The sequence below is a fragment of the Zootoca vivipara genome, chromosome 3, assembly GCF_965207765.1.
Source record: "Zootoca vivipara chromosome 3, rZooViv2.hap1.1, whole genome shotgun sequence".
Classification (NCBI taxonomy): domain Eukaryota; kingdom Metazoa; phylum Chordata; class Lepidosauria; order Squamata; family Lacertidae; genus Zootoca; species Zootoca vivipara.
In genome coordinates, this window is record NC_142586.1 from 664,088 (window position 1) to 680,954 (window position 16,867).

General features: G+C 43.9%; 1 protein-coding gene across 6 annotated transcripts in view; it reads left to right on the top strand.

The window, feature by feature from the left end:
• Positions 1-16,867, top strand: part of PKHD1 (PKHD1 ciliary IPT domain containing fibrocystin/polyductin) — a 261,509-nt gene that overhangs the window by 118,958 nt on the left and 125,684 nt on the right. For all 6 annotated transcript variants that reach the window (XM_088665480.1, XM_035110412.3, XM_060272303.2 and 3 more), the window contains 5 exons: positions 1,814-2,021; positions 4,853-5,010; positions 7,072-7,266; positions 10,106-10,231; positions 11,421-11,554. In XM_088665480.1, the coding sequence (XP_088521606.1) occupies positions 1,814-2,021; positions 4,853-5,010; positions 7,072-7,266; positions 10,106-10,231; positions 11,421-11,554 (821 nt within the window). The remainder of the gene's footprint in view (positions 1-1,813; positions 2,022-4,852; positions 5,011-7,071; positions 7,267-10,105; positions 10,232-11,420; positions 11,555-16,867) is intronic.

A 16,867-nucleotide genomic window follows, 5' to 3' on the forward strand; every position in this document is an offset into this window, starting at 1 on the left:
GGGAATTCAAGGCGAAGCTAAAATGGCACGGAAGAAGGCGACTTCAGCAACTATTAGTCACTCCTGGTTGGCACAGCTGTTGGAACTTTCAGCTAATGAACCAGTAATTTATGAAAGCTGGGAAAGCTGATGATCTATCTTTTCTGCTTTTGGATTATTTCCACAATTCATGAAGGTTAATCAAGTGTCAGGTTCCCAGTATACGGGTATAGATGTACTCATTAATACTTGTGGTCATATATTGCTTGTTATGCCATGAGAGTTCAGGTCCTTGTTTTCTAATTTTGAATGGAATGTGATTGTATCAATGGCAAGAACTGATCATTTGTTTTTCATTTCACTCAGCTTTCCCAACTCTTAACTCCCATCAGTCCCAACCATTGGATGATGTGTAGGGGGTAGTCCAAGACTTCAGGAAATCAGTCAGTCTGAGAAGGCTCGTCTAAGTGGGGTCAACACAGTATATTTCCCTTTATTGCATTTTAGACATGCAGACTGATGTCTGTCTTTTAGGTTTTTCCTTTGGCATGGCCTGTGCATAACTTTGTCTATTTAACTGTCTTAGCTCACAGTAAGTAGGAGGCATTGGCAATTCCACATGGTTTAAGTCACCTTATACCTACATTACCTACAACAAATGGTTTCCTATCCTCTCTTGTGTCTATGGTACTGGAGGTCACTGTATTTCAATATCTTCTGTGATCTTTGCTCCTGCAACTCTGCCATCCTCAGACACTTGGAAGCCTCATACATTTAAAAATGTTTCTGCGCTCTTTTGTTGCCCAGCATCTCTGGACTTCTCTCCATGTAGATGTGGTGCCCTGTAACTCTTCAAAGCTCACTTTAAGTTGAGATCCCTTCATTGCAGGGGGCTAGACTAGATGACCCTTGATATCTCTTCCAACTCTATGGCTCTATGATTTCTACCAAGCCCTAATTGCATGGTCCAGCATCTGCTCACACCCCTTGCCACTTTCTTCTTTCCACATTGTCAACACCAAGTGTGTAAGTTCATTGTATGTAGGATCTTAAATTTTTGGTTATGGAATTCTTACAAAATACCATGCATCTTGATGGTGTTGTATAAACAGTAATTTGTAGATGACAAGCTCCCTGAAAGTGTATTGCCGAAAGGTTCTCAAATACTTCACACTGACCTTGATACGGTAATCAATATGCAAAAGAGTCTATCTCCTCCACCCACATGGGGACTTTTAGAATCCTTTGTTTGCATTACAGTTGCATCAAAAATACTGACTGCATAGTCGGCGTGGATCATTGCTTTCTCTGTTTCCACATCACCCTTCTCTGTTGGCCTCCAAGTGCTTGAGGGTTTTCTTCTTTGTTTTGTTCTACATGATCATTTCAGTGTGCATGGAAGAAAAATGAGTGTGCTACTCTGTATTTTAACTGGCCTTAAGTTTAAAACAAACACAGAAGAGGGCAGAATGATTATTTAATGAGATGATTCATATTAATACATTAGCTTTACTGAAAGGGAAAGAAGAGAACATTTAAGGAAACTTTCAGAAGAAGGACCTGGGACTTCACCCATTTATCTCTGAGCATTGCCATCGTTGTGGCATATTATTCATAAATTCATTTAAAAGCTTTGGGAGGAATTCAATGGAGCACCAAGGAGGTTGCTCCAACAGTGCAACCATGCATAGTTGTTTACTGATTTTGCTTGAATTGTAGGTTTGAAGTACTTGGGAGATGAGATCAGAATGCTTAGTTTGTATGAAGAAAAAGTCAGGCTACAATACCTTTGTGCTCCTTGTCTCTCTTTATGTCTCTACACTTTATGTTGTAGGTTGTGTCCCTAAAGTGACAGTCACACACTTGAAATCAGCCGCACATCCCAATGATACAAAATTAGTTCTGGTGGATCATGTGGACTGGAAACCTGGAGATGAAGTTGTTATATGTGGAGGAGGGCCTAGAGATGCCCAGAAGCAAGAGGAAGTAGTGGCTGTCAAGACTGTAAATGGCACAGAACTCTATGTTTCATCTCCACTCAGGTAATTTTTCCAGCAGACTTTGATGTTAATGTAAATCTCATACAATTGTGCTTGGTGTCTGAAGAAGTGTGCATGCACACGAAAGTTTATACCAAGAACACACTTAGTTGGTCTCTAAGGTGCTACTGGACTATATATATATATATAGAGAGAGAGAGAGAGAGAGAGAGAGAGAGTCCAGTAGCACCTTAGAGACCAATTGTTGTTGTTGTTGTTGTTTAGTCGTTTAGTCGTGTCCGACTCTTCGTGACCCCATGGACCATAGCACGCCAGGCACTCCTGTCTTGCACTGCCTCCCGTAGTTTGGTCAAACTCATGTTCGTAGCTTCGAGAACACTGTCCAACCATCTCGTCCTCTGTCGTCCCCTTCTCCTAGTGCCCTCAATCTTTCCCAACATCAGGGTCTTTTCCAAGGATTCTTCTCTTCTCATGAGGTGGCCAAAGTATTGGAGCCTCAGCTTCACGATCTGTCCTTCCAGGGAGCACTCAGGGCTGATTTCCTTAAGAATGGATAGGTTTGATCTTCTTGCAGTCCATGGGACTCTCAAGATATATTACAATTGTTCTTGGTTATTCTTCATATGTTAGAAATGTTTAAGGCTGTCTAGGCTCCCACTGGTTGACTGAGTACACAGGTTCTTGACTTTCTTCTTCTTCTTCTTCTTCTTCTTCTTCTTCTTCTTCTTCTTCTTCTTCTTCTTCTTCTTCTTCTTCTTCTTCTTCTTCTTCTTCCTGGCTTTATTCCAGGATTCCCTACTGTGCTCAAACATAGATCAGGTTACATGGTTCAGAAGCCACAGCAGAGCTGTAAGATACATGTCCGGGCATAAGCTTAGAAGTTGTCCCAACACTTGACATCCGCCTAAAGCTTCCCTTTTGAAGTGCGAGGTGGCACAGTCATTCCCCGCACTGTTTTCCCCCAAGCCACAGGACTGGGCAAGCCAAAGGCCACTCCTATGAGTAGGCTGGATCTGCTGAGTCTTTGCACCAGAGCCAGAGTTGACATGGCTTCCTCACATAGGTGTTACCTCCCCAGAGGTAGGGAGCACGTTCCTGACAGGAGGCAGCGGTGGAGGCAGGTTGAGTGGCTGTCCTGTGATGGACAAGTTATCTGATGTCACTGAGCTGGGCCTCTCCTCTGAGAACCCACCCCACCCAAAAACATTGTCTGCCTGTCTATTACATTTATCTAGCCCCTCTATCTTGCAAGGGACTTAAGGTGGTGTGTACATGGTTCTTCTCCTTCCAGTTTCATCATCACAACAACCGTGTAAGGTAGGCTAGGAGATGGTGGCTGGCCCAAGGTCACCCAGTGAGTTTCAGAGCTGAGTGGGGATTTGAACTCTTGTCTCCCAGGTCATAGCCCAACACGCTAACCATTACACCACACAGGCTCTAGATCATCACTTGCCACACCACTGGGCTCTTCTCCAGAATCCAGTTCAGCACCTTCGTCCCATTCATCTGCCCTTCTCTGGCCAGTCCTGTCAAGACATTTCCATGTGGCTCATGACATTTACTAAGGAGCAATCCAAACATCTCTCAAGCCCACCTCACTGTTAGGATCGCCCTACTCTTGTGTAGGACCCTGGTAGAGACACATGCCCAACTGGCAAGTTCTCTCTCTCCTGGTCGATGGTTCGGGAGCTTCAAAAGCTTTCTTCAGTCCGAACATCACAGCGACGGATACCAAGAGGCATCAGCACACTTACGATCCTGCGGAGTGTTGGCAGTTTGTGTAACAGAACTCAGTAGCACAGCATTTTGGTTAATCTACTTTATTTACATTTAATACACTTGGAGCATTCTGACTTAGCTCCTTCCTATTTCTCATCAGATAGCAAAGAGAGGAAAAACAAAGGACAATAGTCCAACATCACGGAACACAGTAACACAAAACATACTGTCTCCGTCACTTCCCACTATGTGGAATGAAAACATACACCGCCATGTGATAGACAACAATCCTATGACTGCAAACACGGAGCAAGAATCCTAACACTCTCTGCCATTGCATGAGGCCCAGTGTGGGTTGCTTGGGTGCATAAGTGTGCATAGCCATCTTAACTGACCCCCCCCTCTGTTTAAGTAGCTGTGCACCAGCAGGGTTGCAAATGGAGTGATGGTCCCACTGCTCTGTAAAGTCCTACTGGTGTGGAAGGGCGGGGAGATTTGGATTGTGCCCTAACCCTTATTGCATTCAGTGGGTCTTACTTCTGGTAAACATTTTAAGGATTTTACTATTAGTATGCAAAGTATTGCTTGTAATGATATAGGAGAAATTACTGTAACCTTGCAGTTGTACGGTGAAACTGCATTCATGTGGTTGCATCACAACTCAAGCAGCCACTTATGTGCATGGTTATATATGTAGACTGGGTACGATTGGAGAAGAAGGGAAACTATTATTTGCATGCTCAGAAAATCCCATTCTTACTGTTGCAGCACATATATCCAGAGCTCAGCACTGGAGCTAAACATGTGTTCCAAGCCTCAAAGACCTTGCACCTCCTATTTCCAGAGGGGTAGTCTCTGGAAACCGAAACCAACAAAGAGCCTTAAACAAATTTATCATTGCATACGGTAATTTATCATAGCAAATTTATTATCATGGCAAATAATATTATATTGGCAAATTTATCATCAAACAAACCAAGTTTTTTCCTTGTTTGGTTTGGCTTGAGGTGCCGTGAGGCAATTGCAAACAGCTCATCAGAAGATAATGAAAGGTAAAAAGGTACGGATGGCAACTGAATTCTGGCTCTCATTTGTGACTAGATTTATGGTACAAAAATCTAAGCTGTCTATGATTGTTCCTTTCTATCCTATAGGTATCCTCATGGTATTGCTGAAGAACAAGTGTCTGGAGAGCACCATGTTTTCAGAGCTCTTGTGGCATTGGTCAGTCGGAGTGTGGTCATCTATGGAAATGTCACCACGGAAAGGGCTTCCCACCTGCAGCAGTGCAAAGAAACTGATATTTCAGGAGGTGAGAAAGAGGGTACTCTAAGGGTAATATAAAGAGATTAATAGAATCACAGAATTGGAAGGGACCCAAGGGTCATCCAACTTCTGCTTAAAAACCTCCAAGGAAGGAGAGTCCCTCACCTCTTGTGGGAGTCTCTTCCACTGCCGATCAGCTCTTACTGTCAAAAAGTTTTTCCTAATGTTTACTCCTTTCTTGTAACTTGAAGCCATTGGCTTGAGTCCTACCCTCCAGAGCAGGAGAAAACAAGCATGTTCCCTCTTCCATGTGACAGCTCCTAAGATATTTGAAGATGGCTATCATATCTCCTCTCATTACAGGTAGGTAGCCATGTTGGTCGAAACAAACAAACAAACAAACAAACAAACAAACAAAGAACAGTTCCTTCCAGTAGCACCTTAGAGACAAACTAAGTTTGCCATAGGTATGAGCTTTCGTGTGCATGCACCCTCCTCCTCTTTTCCAGGCTACACATCCCCAGCTCCTTCAACCTTTCCTCATAAGGCTTGGTTTCCAGACCCTTGATCATCTTGGTTGCCCTCCTCTTCACATGTTTCAGCTTGCAACATCCTTCTTAAATTGTGATGCCCAGAATTGGACACAGTTTTTCAAGTGTGGTCTGACCAAGGCAGAATAGAGTGGTACTATTACTTCCCTTGCTCTGGACACTAGACTTCTGTTGATGGGCAGGGTATAATTTATTATTATTATTATTATTATTATTATTATTATATTTAATGTTGATGCAGTCTAGAATGATGCTAGCTTTTTTGCTGCTGCATCACACTGTTGACTCATCTTAAGCTTGTGCTCCACCAAGACCCCTAGATCCTTTTCACATTTATTGCTACTAAGCCAGATGTCCCCCATCCTATATTTGTGCATCTGGTTCTTTCCCCCTAAGTGCTGAACATGTCCCTACTGAAATTCATTTTGTTAGCCTGGGCTCAGTTCTCCAATCTGTTAAGGTCATTTTGAATTTGATTCTGTCTTCTGCGGCATTAGCTACCCCTCCCAGTTTGGTGTCATCTGCAAATTTGATGAGCATCCCCTCAATTCTTTCATCCAAGTCATTTATAAAGATGTTGAACAACAACAGGCCCAGGACAGAACCCTGCAGCACCCCATTTGTCACTTTTTTCCACGATGATGAGGAACCATTCTGACTGATAGCTGTGTTCCAGTCTCCATACAAGTATGGGACCAGCTGGGTATGGGAGGATATGTAAATTTTGGTTTTCTCAGTTTTTCATTGTTCCAATCTTAAATTTAGTATTCCACATTTCTGCAGCAATTTGTGATTTTTAAAAAAGCCTTATGAAGATTATTCAGCATTTTAATGTGAATTTCTCCCAACAAACACATTTTTAATGCACTTTTGACTAATGCACATATTTTTGCAAGTAATTTACCATAATAAAATGCATGATTGCATTTTTGTATTGTATTTTCACTAATATATTCATTTTAATGAACGTTTCCCCTATATATTTGTAATTATTGGTTGGAGACCTGCCTCACAAAATTCGGATAAGTGTGAATTTTGAAGGATGGCTGTGTTTTTGTTCTCATTCTTTCAGAAAGTGCAAATTAATAGATTTGGCTTTAAATGTGAATTTCTCTTCCATCCATAGCACCAGTGAATTAAGTTAGTTCATTTTAGAATGCAAACCAAACAAATCTCCCTACTCCATCCCTTCTTGTTATTCACATCTGGGGTATCCTGAACATTTCAGAAATAATTTTGTGAATTATTTGTCACTTAAATTCTTATTGAGCAGCACTAGTAGAAGAATAGCTGTTATGATTTGCTTTGCACATTTAGGCTTTTTGTGTGAATGGCGATCATGTGAGCACTCTAATGAACAAACATTGTGCCATCAGCCTGAATAAGTTTCACCTCCTTCACCTCCTGTGAGTGGAGCATGTCATAAACCTAAAGTATTTAATGTCTCATGTTTACATCTCTTTTTTTGTAATTTGATGGAAGATTGTGAAGATGCCTCATCTTTTTCAAACATTTGCCCTGCATGCTATATGTATACCTTCATCGTTGCTTTTCAGATGTCTCAGAATGTTTCTACAAGAAAAGTGAGCGGAAACTTGGATCGCGGGATATGGGGGCTGTTGTCATTGTGCAGTCCTACAGTGGTGAAGAGACTCAGCTTCGTTTAGAAGGCGTACAGTTCCGGCATGTAGGCCAAGCTTTCCAGAAGCATCTCAGTGCACTGACCGTTGCTGGAAATGCCCACATGACTAGTGAGCAAAAATTATTATATTTTGTATCTTAAAGGTAAAGGTAAAGGGACCCTTGACCATTAGGTCCAGTCGTGACCGACTCTGGGGTTGCGCGCTCATCTCGCATTATTGGCCGAGGGAGCCGGCGTATAGCTTCCAGGTCATGTGGCCAGCATGACAAAGCCGCTTCTGGCAAACCAGAGCAGCACATAGAAACGCCGTTTACCTTTCCGCTATAGCGGTTCCTATTTATCTACTTGCATTTTTTGATGTGCTTTCGAACTGCTAGGTTGGCAGGAGCTGGGACCAAGCAACGGGAGCTCACCCCGTCACAGGGATTCGAACCGCCAACCTTTTGATCAGCAAGCCCGAGGCTCTGTGGTTTAGACCACAGCGCCACCTGGGTCCCTCCAATTGTATCTTAGCAGCCTTTTAAAAAAATGAACAGTTGTTGGTCTTAACTGAGTTCCATCATACGTCTTGATAGAAAGACATTGCTAAAATCTCAAAATCCAGGAGTCGGGCTTATTAGCTGTTCAACTTCGTAGACCTTTATTTCAGTCAGACAATAACACTTTTTCTGGACTAATAAAAGGAGATTTTTGGTAACCATTGCTCAGTCCAAAATGTCCCTTTCTGGGGGTGATGTCACCATGATGCTTCAGCAGGTGCTGGGTGGTCAACTTGAAATATCCCTGGGTGAAGCTGGTTATCTAGAAATATTTCAGTTGGCTTCCAGATTCTTTCGGGGAGCAAGACCAGAACACTGCCTTGGTTACCCTGTAGGATGACATTCGCAAGACAGACAGGAATTGAGGGATCAGGACTAGAAGAAGAGAAGAAGAGTCTGGATTTGATATCCTGCTTTATCACTACCCTAAGGAGTCTCAAAGCGGCTAACATTCTCCTTTCCCTTCCTCCCCCACAACAAACCCTCTGTGAGGTGAGTGGGGCTGAGAGACTTCAGAGAAGTGGGACTAGCCCAAGGTCACCCAGCAGCTGCATGTGGAGGAGCGGAGAAGCGAACCCAGTTCACCAGATTACGAGTCTACCACTCTTACACCACACTGGCTCCCTACAGCTTGTGGCTGATCTGCATTTAGATTTAGATAGACTGATTGCTTCCCAGTTGGCACTTTAATTTGGCAGGGATGCCAACTGCAGCATATCCTCTAGGGAAAATGTGATCAGGTTGTGGTTATTTATGCCCTGGTGGCATCCAGGTTAGATTACAGCCATGCTCTAAATGAGGAGATGGCCATGAAGACTATGTAGAAACTTCATTTCATTCGGTATAAATCTGAAAGGCTGCTGACGGTTACTTATAAGAAAAAAAACGTATTGTCAGGGAGTTGTTGCGACTACTCCCGAGTAAAGACACTCCAGTCCGTTCTGTTTTTAAAGGTTTTATTGTGCATACTATTTACAGTGCAGAGATAGCAGAAATCATGACCTCCTAGTCACTCTCGGAATCTGGCAACGGCGCCCTTTTGTTTCAGGGCCAGCATAATAGCTTGGGCAACCCGAAACGTCACCCCTTAGCCCTGTGTTTGGGCGCATGCCTCAATTCGGGCCCCTTGCTGGCTGGGGCAGTGCCTGGGCTCCAGTGCCTCCCTGAGCCGTCCCTCCTCCACTTGTTGGTCAGAGTGGTGCAGGGCTCTGATGCCGAGCCTTTCCTCCTCCATTCCTCTTCCCCCGGACCCGCTGCTAGCGCTGTTGCTGGGTGAAATGCTAGTCAGGATGACGGGGGGAGGCTCCCTGTAGGGAGTCCCCCTGACAGTATGTTTTCAGTTTTTAGGGTTTCCCTGGCATTTGATGTGTTCCCATGCACAATTCAAACTGCAGATCTTGTCCTATAAAGCCCTAAATAGCATAGGGCCAAGAGCCACCTGGTCCCATAGGGATCAGCCCAATTGTTAAGATCTTATTTGGAGGACGGCCTTTAAGAACTCACATGCTCAGAACCAAGGTTGACAGTTTCCAGGGATAGATCCTCCCTGGTGGTGTCATCTTGCTGTGGTCTAAACCACTGAGCCTAGGGCTTGCTGATCAGAAGGTCGGCGGTTCGAATCCCCGCGACGGGGTGAGCTCCCGTTGCTCAGTCCCAGCTCCTGCCCACCTAGCAGTTCGAAAGCACGTCAAAGTGCAAGTAGATAAATAGGTATCACTCTGGCGGGAAGGTGAACGGCATTTCCGTGCACTGCTCTGATTCGCCAGAAGCGGCTTAGTCATCCTGGCCACATGACCTGAAAGCTGTCTGTGGACAAACGCCGGCTCCCTCGGCCAGTAAAGCAAGATGAGCGCCGCAACCCCACAGTCGTTCGCGGCTGGACCTAACGGTCAGGGGTCTCTTTACCTTTACCTATCCTCAGGACCACTCTATGCATGTTCTTATGGCCTTTATTTAGAAAATGTGTAGACTGCTTAAAATGTTAAATTTCTGAGCAATGTACAATATAAAAATGATATAAAATTAATAAACACAAGGACATAAGACGAAATTATTAGATACCTCATGTGGCAAGATGTCAAATAACAGAACAATCTGAGCATGTTTAGTTTTCTGGGACATACCCTCAAGTAAGCATGCATAGGATAAAACCCCTAGGTTTTAGTGGGGAACAGGATTTTAGCGCTAGTTGCTTTTTCAATCCCTGATTGCTTTGATTTGTTACTCTACACTTTTATTTATTTATTAATATATTATTTTTAAATATGATGGAAGCTGTTTTATGAAATATGATTGAAAGACAGGATAAAAATATTTTAAGCAAAAATAAATAGAAATGAAGATACAGCATGAAATTCTACTTCTATCTAATTCTGCTGCTTTATATCATTCTTCTTCTTCTTCTTCTAGATTCTTATTTTCGAAACTGTGCTGTATTAGATTCGTTTGCTCGTGGAATTAGCCTACATGGGGTGTCAGATTTCAGGGTGGAAAATAACATTTTTTACAACATTATGGGCCATGGAGTTAGAGTGGGTAAGTTTTACAAAATAAATTTGTGTTATGAAATATTAGTAGAAATTTTCAAAAAGATTCATTTCCCTCAAAACTATATTTTTTTTCTTAAAAATTCCAACACTTTTTACTTGGCATCTCACTCCTTTCCTTTTATAGCTTTGTTTCAAAAACTTTCAATTTCCCCTTAAGATGAAAAACAGACATTTTATATAAAACCAGAAAATGTCAGTTAAATAAAAGCAGCAAAACTATTCTAAAAATTGAAAAATTGAAATAATATATATGGTGCCGATTGCTTGACCTACAGAACCTGATACAGTTCTGTGGATTTTGTAATTCCTTCTATTTACTTGTCTCTCTGGTTTACAAGCACTGAGGGAAATCTTGATCTTTGCAATACAAGTCAAAATGCTGCAAATAAAATGGATTTAATTTTTATTACGGAACCGTAATCTAGTCTCCATCTGAATAAAATGAGGGATTCTTTGGGCCATCTCCATCATTTTTGTCCCCCAGCAGCCTTTTGCTGCTTTGCCCACAAGTTGTATCCCATTCCTTAATCATGCCTTTGAAACAGTAAGCAAAGTGTCACTGATTTGCCATTTAGCTCTGGGTTACTGAGCAGGAACCAACTAATGAACAACTCAAGGTATAGATTCTGTGACCATTTCATGTTTTGCCTCTGTGGCAGCTTGCTGTTTTTTTTTAATGATAATCTTTATTTAATTTACATATTTACAACCAAATACATTTCACTTACATCAAATTTTCTTCAACTTTGTTTTTACATGAAGCGAAACCTCTCAAAACTTAAAAAAAAACAATAATAAGTGAAAAAAGAAAAGAAGAAAAAATGGAAAAAGGAAGAAAAGAGAAGAAAAATTTGCATTGAACATAGAACAAATATTAATACAGATATTAAAATATGACTTCCACTCTACCTTCGATTGTCTTTTTAAAGACTTGCTTTAAATTTGCGCGGTTTATCTTTCTTTATGTTTAAGGTCATAGATCCATTGTTGTCAATTTCTTCACAAATGTACTGAATTTCCTTTTCATGCTTATGGCATTCCAACTCATCCACTCCATATATTTGTCAAATTGTCTTATTATCTAATACATTGAATTTGTTATTCCTCCTGAATTGCCAACAAAGAAATTTAAGTCTGTGGCAGCTTGTTAATGAGTTATCCTCGTTTGTTTTTAGGAGATTCACTGGATCAAAATAACCTATTAAGGCACAATACAATTATTGGGCTTTCTGGAACTGATGGGCTTTCCAGTGTTGAAACCTTGTCACCTGCTGGATTCTACATCCAGGCTCCTGATGATTCGATAGAGGTGAGCTGTAAGGATAATGCACATGTCACAGAGCACCAAGATAAGCGACAGTGTTTTCACAAGGTTCCCCTCTTCCTTTAGTTTCTGTTTGTTGTCAAACAGATACCTCTGGGAAGTCCACAAGCAGGGTGTGAAAGCAATACCCCCTCTGCCATTGGGGCACCCCATGACTAATAGCAATGGATAGACCAACCTCTATAAAAGGTAAAGGTAAAGAGACCCCTGACGGTTAAGTTCAGTCGCGGATGACTCTGGGATTGTGGCGCTCATCTCGCTTTACTGGCCGAGGGAGCCGGCGTTTGTCCACAGACAGTTTTTCCGGGTCATGTGGCCAGCATGACTAAGCCGCTTCTGGCGAAACCAGAGCAGCACACGGAAATGCCGTTTACCTTCCCGCTGGAGCAGTACCTATTTATCTACTTGCACGTTGATGTGCTTTCGACTGCTAGGTTGGCAGGAGCTGGAACCGAGCAACGGGAGCTCACCCCGTGGCAGGGATGCGAACCGCCAATGTTCCGATTGGCAAGCCCTAGGCCAGGGATTTCCAAACTAAGGCCCGGGCCCCCGATGTGGCCCAATCACCTTCGAAATCCGGCCTGTGGACGGGCCAGGAATCAGCATGTTTTTACATGAGTAGTATGTGTCGTTTTATTTAAAATCCATCTCTGGGTTATTTGTGAGGCCTGCCTGGTGTTTTTACATTTGTAGAATGTGTCCTTTTATTTAAAATGCATCTCTGGGTTATTTGTGGGGCATAGGAATTCGTTCATTTCCCCCCCCCCCCCAAATATAGTCCAGCCCCCCACAAGGTCTGAGGGACAGTGGACCGGCCCCCTGCTGAAAGTTTGCTGACCCATGGGCGTAGGCAGGGGGGCAGGAGGGGGCAATTGCCCCCCCTAGAAGCAAAAGGCTGAGGGGCGCAGGCGCGGCAGCCCCAGGCTCCCACTCCCGGCGCGAAGCTCCAGAGGTGCGCGGGGAGCATAAGCGGAGGAGCGCTAAGCAGGAGTGGGGAGCGTAAGCAGAGGAGGCAGCCACAGGCTCGCGTTCCCCTCGTGCCTCTGGAGCTTCGCGCCGGGAGCGCCTCCTTGGAAGACCGGGGAGGCGCAGGCAACGTAGCCCCACCCACATTCCCACTGTGGCCCCTCCCCTCCCCTCCCGCCCCTTGCCCCCGCCCCTTGCCCCCCCTAATTTTTATCCTGGGTACGCCCCTGTGCTGACCCCTGCCCTAGGCTCTGTGGTTTAGACCACAGTGCCACCCGCATTATAAATTTGTCTAATTGTGCTTTATGAAAAGGAGTACTCTCTTTTGTCTGATGATAGTGAACTGTACCCCGCTATTCCTCCCAGGAGTTTAAGGTGGCATGCATGTTTTTCCACCTCCATTTTATCTTCACAACAGCCCTGTGAGGTAGGTTAGGGTGGAAGTGAGTGGCTGGCTCAAGATCACTCAGTGAGTTTCAGGGCAAAGCCCAAATTTGAGCTGGGTTCTCTCTAGTCCTAGTCCAACACACAAGGTGACCCCTGAGTTCTTGTGCTATGAGAGAGACATGGGGAAATCCATCTTGCTTTCCCACACCATTCAAGCTGCTTCTTTCATGGTGGAGTGGTGATTAAAATGGATTAGGCCTGTTGTTCCCCCTGCTCCCCACACCACCAGCACTGGAAGCGCATATGAGTGTTATACAATATACTCATTTATTAAATAACCATGGTTTCCCCTCCTGTTTTGGATGTTGGGAGAGGGAGGGGCAATTCACATAATTCTAAGTACTAATATAAATATTTTTATGCAAGTCAACTGTTATGACTTGCATAACAATGTTTATATTGGTACTTGGGATGATGTCTCAGAATATGTGACTGCATGCACAATTGACTCTAAGGCTTAATTCTCACAAACCACAGATGAAGTAGTTGAGTTATGTTTAGAGCACTTTGCTTCAGCCTGTAGGCAGAGACACACATGACTAAGTGCTGCTCCATACATAAAATTCCCCACATATAGAAAAATAGCTGTGAGTGTTCTAGCCTAGTCTTCTCTCTGCTTATGATAGTTATCTGTGGGTTGCAATGATTTTTCATGGGAGCTTCTCTGCTTTTTGTGAGTATTAGGCTGTAACATGTCAGCCAGATTGCGGTGGCTGTTTGATCCACTGCATTTTCCTTTGTCAGACCACCTAGGAAGGTGTCCCCCACAATCATGCTAAGGAATGACTTGGCTTGATGATGGTGGATATTGAATAAAAGAGTTTGCATTGGTGCTGGCCTATTGTTTCAAGCTGCTTAAAATCTGCCATTAGGGAGAAGATAAGGAAGCAAGTAGAGAGACGATCTTGGATTTAAACTCAGCATTAACACAATATGTTCAGTATCCACACGTGGTGTCTTAATCGTTTAAAAGGTCATATGGCTGTATTCAATTGCTCTCAGATACTCATGGAGAAAAACCACTTTCTCTCTGGGAATTTAGCTGCAGAGAGATCTATAGAATACAGTGCCCCAAATAATTTATTTCTGCAGAAAATTCTCTGCTTCGAGACCACTGCTGTGAAGCTACCAGCTGTCTGCATAAATTTGCTGGACTCTCGCCCTCACAAATCATCTGTAGTTGTAGGTAAAATAGTCCCTGAACTCTAATGGGAGTTGACTACTGGAGCTCTGCATTAACTGTGCTGTGGGCAGTGTGGTCTGAAAAGCTGCGTTTCCAAAAAGGTGCCTAAGCTTGTGCTTCGAGCACTACTCTTGTCTCTCTGCTTTGTGACCCTTGTGACAAATGTCAGGCACCAGGACAGTGGGAAAATTGCACAGGTCATGAGACTGGAAACGGGATACGGAGCCTCTCTCTTCTAGGTCACTGGCTCGTCTTTGACCTGGGTCACAAGAAATGAACAGTCATTACCTTCTTAAAGCTCTCCAGTGACCTCTGGGAAGTGAGTTGGTGGTCTGGCTTCCAATCCCTGTGGACAAATATCCACCTCACAAACACTTCCAGTGACACCTTTTGGCTACTGCACATCTGGACCAAATCTCCACTATGACTTTATAGTGTTGAAGGTCTGGGCAGCAAATCCACTCTTTGCAACTCTGGTCAATTCTCTTTTAGATTCTCCTGACTCTAATTTTCTGTGTCCATGGTTTTTTAAATCCTGATTTTGTAGCGAGAGTTTTCTTCAAAATGTATAAATTTGCAGAGAATTCCTTTAACTAGTGAGAAACCCACCAAAAGGTAGGATTTATTATTATTATTATTATTTGTCATACTGATTTTAATCATTATCTATATACTGCTAATGCCATCAATATACTGGGCACAGAGGCAAGAAAGTAAAGAAGGTAGGCCCCCGTTCCAAGGAGCTGTAAGCTGCCCTGTGTTTTCCCATGGAGGAGGTCCATTCGCGGCGGCAGACGTGTGTTTAATCACACCCAGTCTTCTGTGTTTGATCTGGCCCTTCTAAGCACACAGTCTTTGCCACTTTTCTCAGTGTCAGGAATGTTGGTTGCTGGGCATTCAACAAGTATGAAATCCTAGAATTGCAGGAAGGGGGAGAGCCATAATATTACCTATATACTTTCGAGAGAAAATGTTTGTTTGTTGTACCTGTAAGTCTTGTGAACATTGCACATGTCTAGTGTTTTCAGCTACCTGATCATTTATAAGGGATTTTAAAAGAATTGGTGTATGTAATCAGCTGTTCTGCAGTTTTCCATTCATTTGCATAAATCATTTTCTCCCCTGCCATGATGACACATGTATCATAATGGTCACAATCACTGCTCCCCACATTAGACGGGGGACGATTTTTGTGTGGCCGCGCGCAGCCCCCTGAACCACAGAGCGGCTACCTGGTAGTTCGGGTCTGGCACTACCTCTCCAGTCTGGGTACCTGGGGTCTCCACCTATACCAGCCAATCGTCCAATCCTGCCTGGGGAGGTGCTGCCAGGGGACAGGCCAGGTAAGGGGGAGGGACTGTCCAGCTCACACAATAGAATTTTACCTGCAAGCAGTAGTCGGCTCCAGAGCTTCTCCGCACCCTAACTACTGAAGTTTTCTTTTGCAGGTCAACCTTTCTTCCACAGGTACGCGGGCGCTGCTACGTCAGGGTCGCTGTTGAAGGGCCAGAAAGGAATTTTCCTGCATTGGCAGGTTTTGCCTTTCCCGTAGCAATACGTCACAACTTTGGCGGTTTCAGGCCTTGGGCGGATTCGTTTTGGCTATCTTCCTAAAGGGGTGTGTGTGAGGCGGTGACCTCACCCCCTTTGCGGCGTCAAGATCAGGGTTCCCCCCGTTAAAGGGGTCTTGGGGGGAGGCATTGGCCATACACTGAGTGGTTGTCATTGCTTTCCCCCTCCAGCGGCGGCGAATGGGGGTGGGCTCTCTCTGCTTGAACATATGTTCTCCAGAGCCAGACCCAACCCCCATACATTCTGGCTGTGGACTGGGGAAGGAAAACGGCCAATGCCTGAGCCAAGGTCTTCCTACATCTGAATCTTAATAAAGTTGCGGCCAATTTTAATCCCATAACATGTTGTCTTGAGTCATTATTCCGCTCAGGGGTCGCCTGGGGTTTGGGGGGGACTCTGCCTGTCCACACAATGCATGTTTAAAAAGTCTCCCCACTTATTTATTTACTTAGATGTAATATTTAGGCCACTCCCCACCCCAACCCCTGCCACATGCAACATTTAAAACACAATTTCTACAAATTATCAAGAGATATAATAAAAAGAACCAGCAATAACTACCATTAATAAGCAAAGCACAATAGCAATTGATAAGTCAAGAAACCAGCAGCGTGATCACTAAGAGAATCATGTTTAGAAGTCTTCCTTCCCACTTTGCCCCCCCCCCCCAAAGGAGAAGTGCTGGAAAGGCCTTCTAAACCTCCCTGTGCTTCTCCTTTCCATCCCTAGTGCTGTCTTTGAAGAGCAGCAATGGAAGAGGAAAAGCAGTTTGCACTGAATGGAAATTGCTTCCTCCACCTTGAGCAACACACATCAGCTAATGGGTGGATGTGAATTATCCTGGCATCCTCAGGCTCTTCCAACTGCACAGCTGCTTTTCTCCAGCAAAGGAGCAATTGGAAGCCCATGTTAAACTCCCTGTTGGTCCTTTAAAGGCTCACCCTTCCCTGCCCCAAACCTGATATGTGTAATGTCAGGTGTAATTTGTTTCCACAAAACAGCCTCACACACTAAATGAGGAGATTTGGCAGCCCAGACATTCCACATCTCTGTCTTAGAGACCCAGGCTTCCTCAAACTTGGCCCTCCAGACGTTTCTGCCCTACAACTCCCATGATCCCTAGCTAGTAG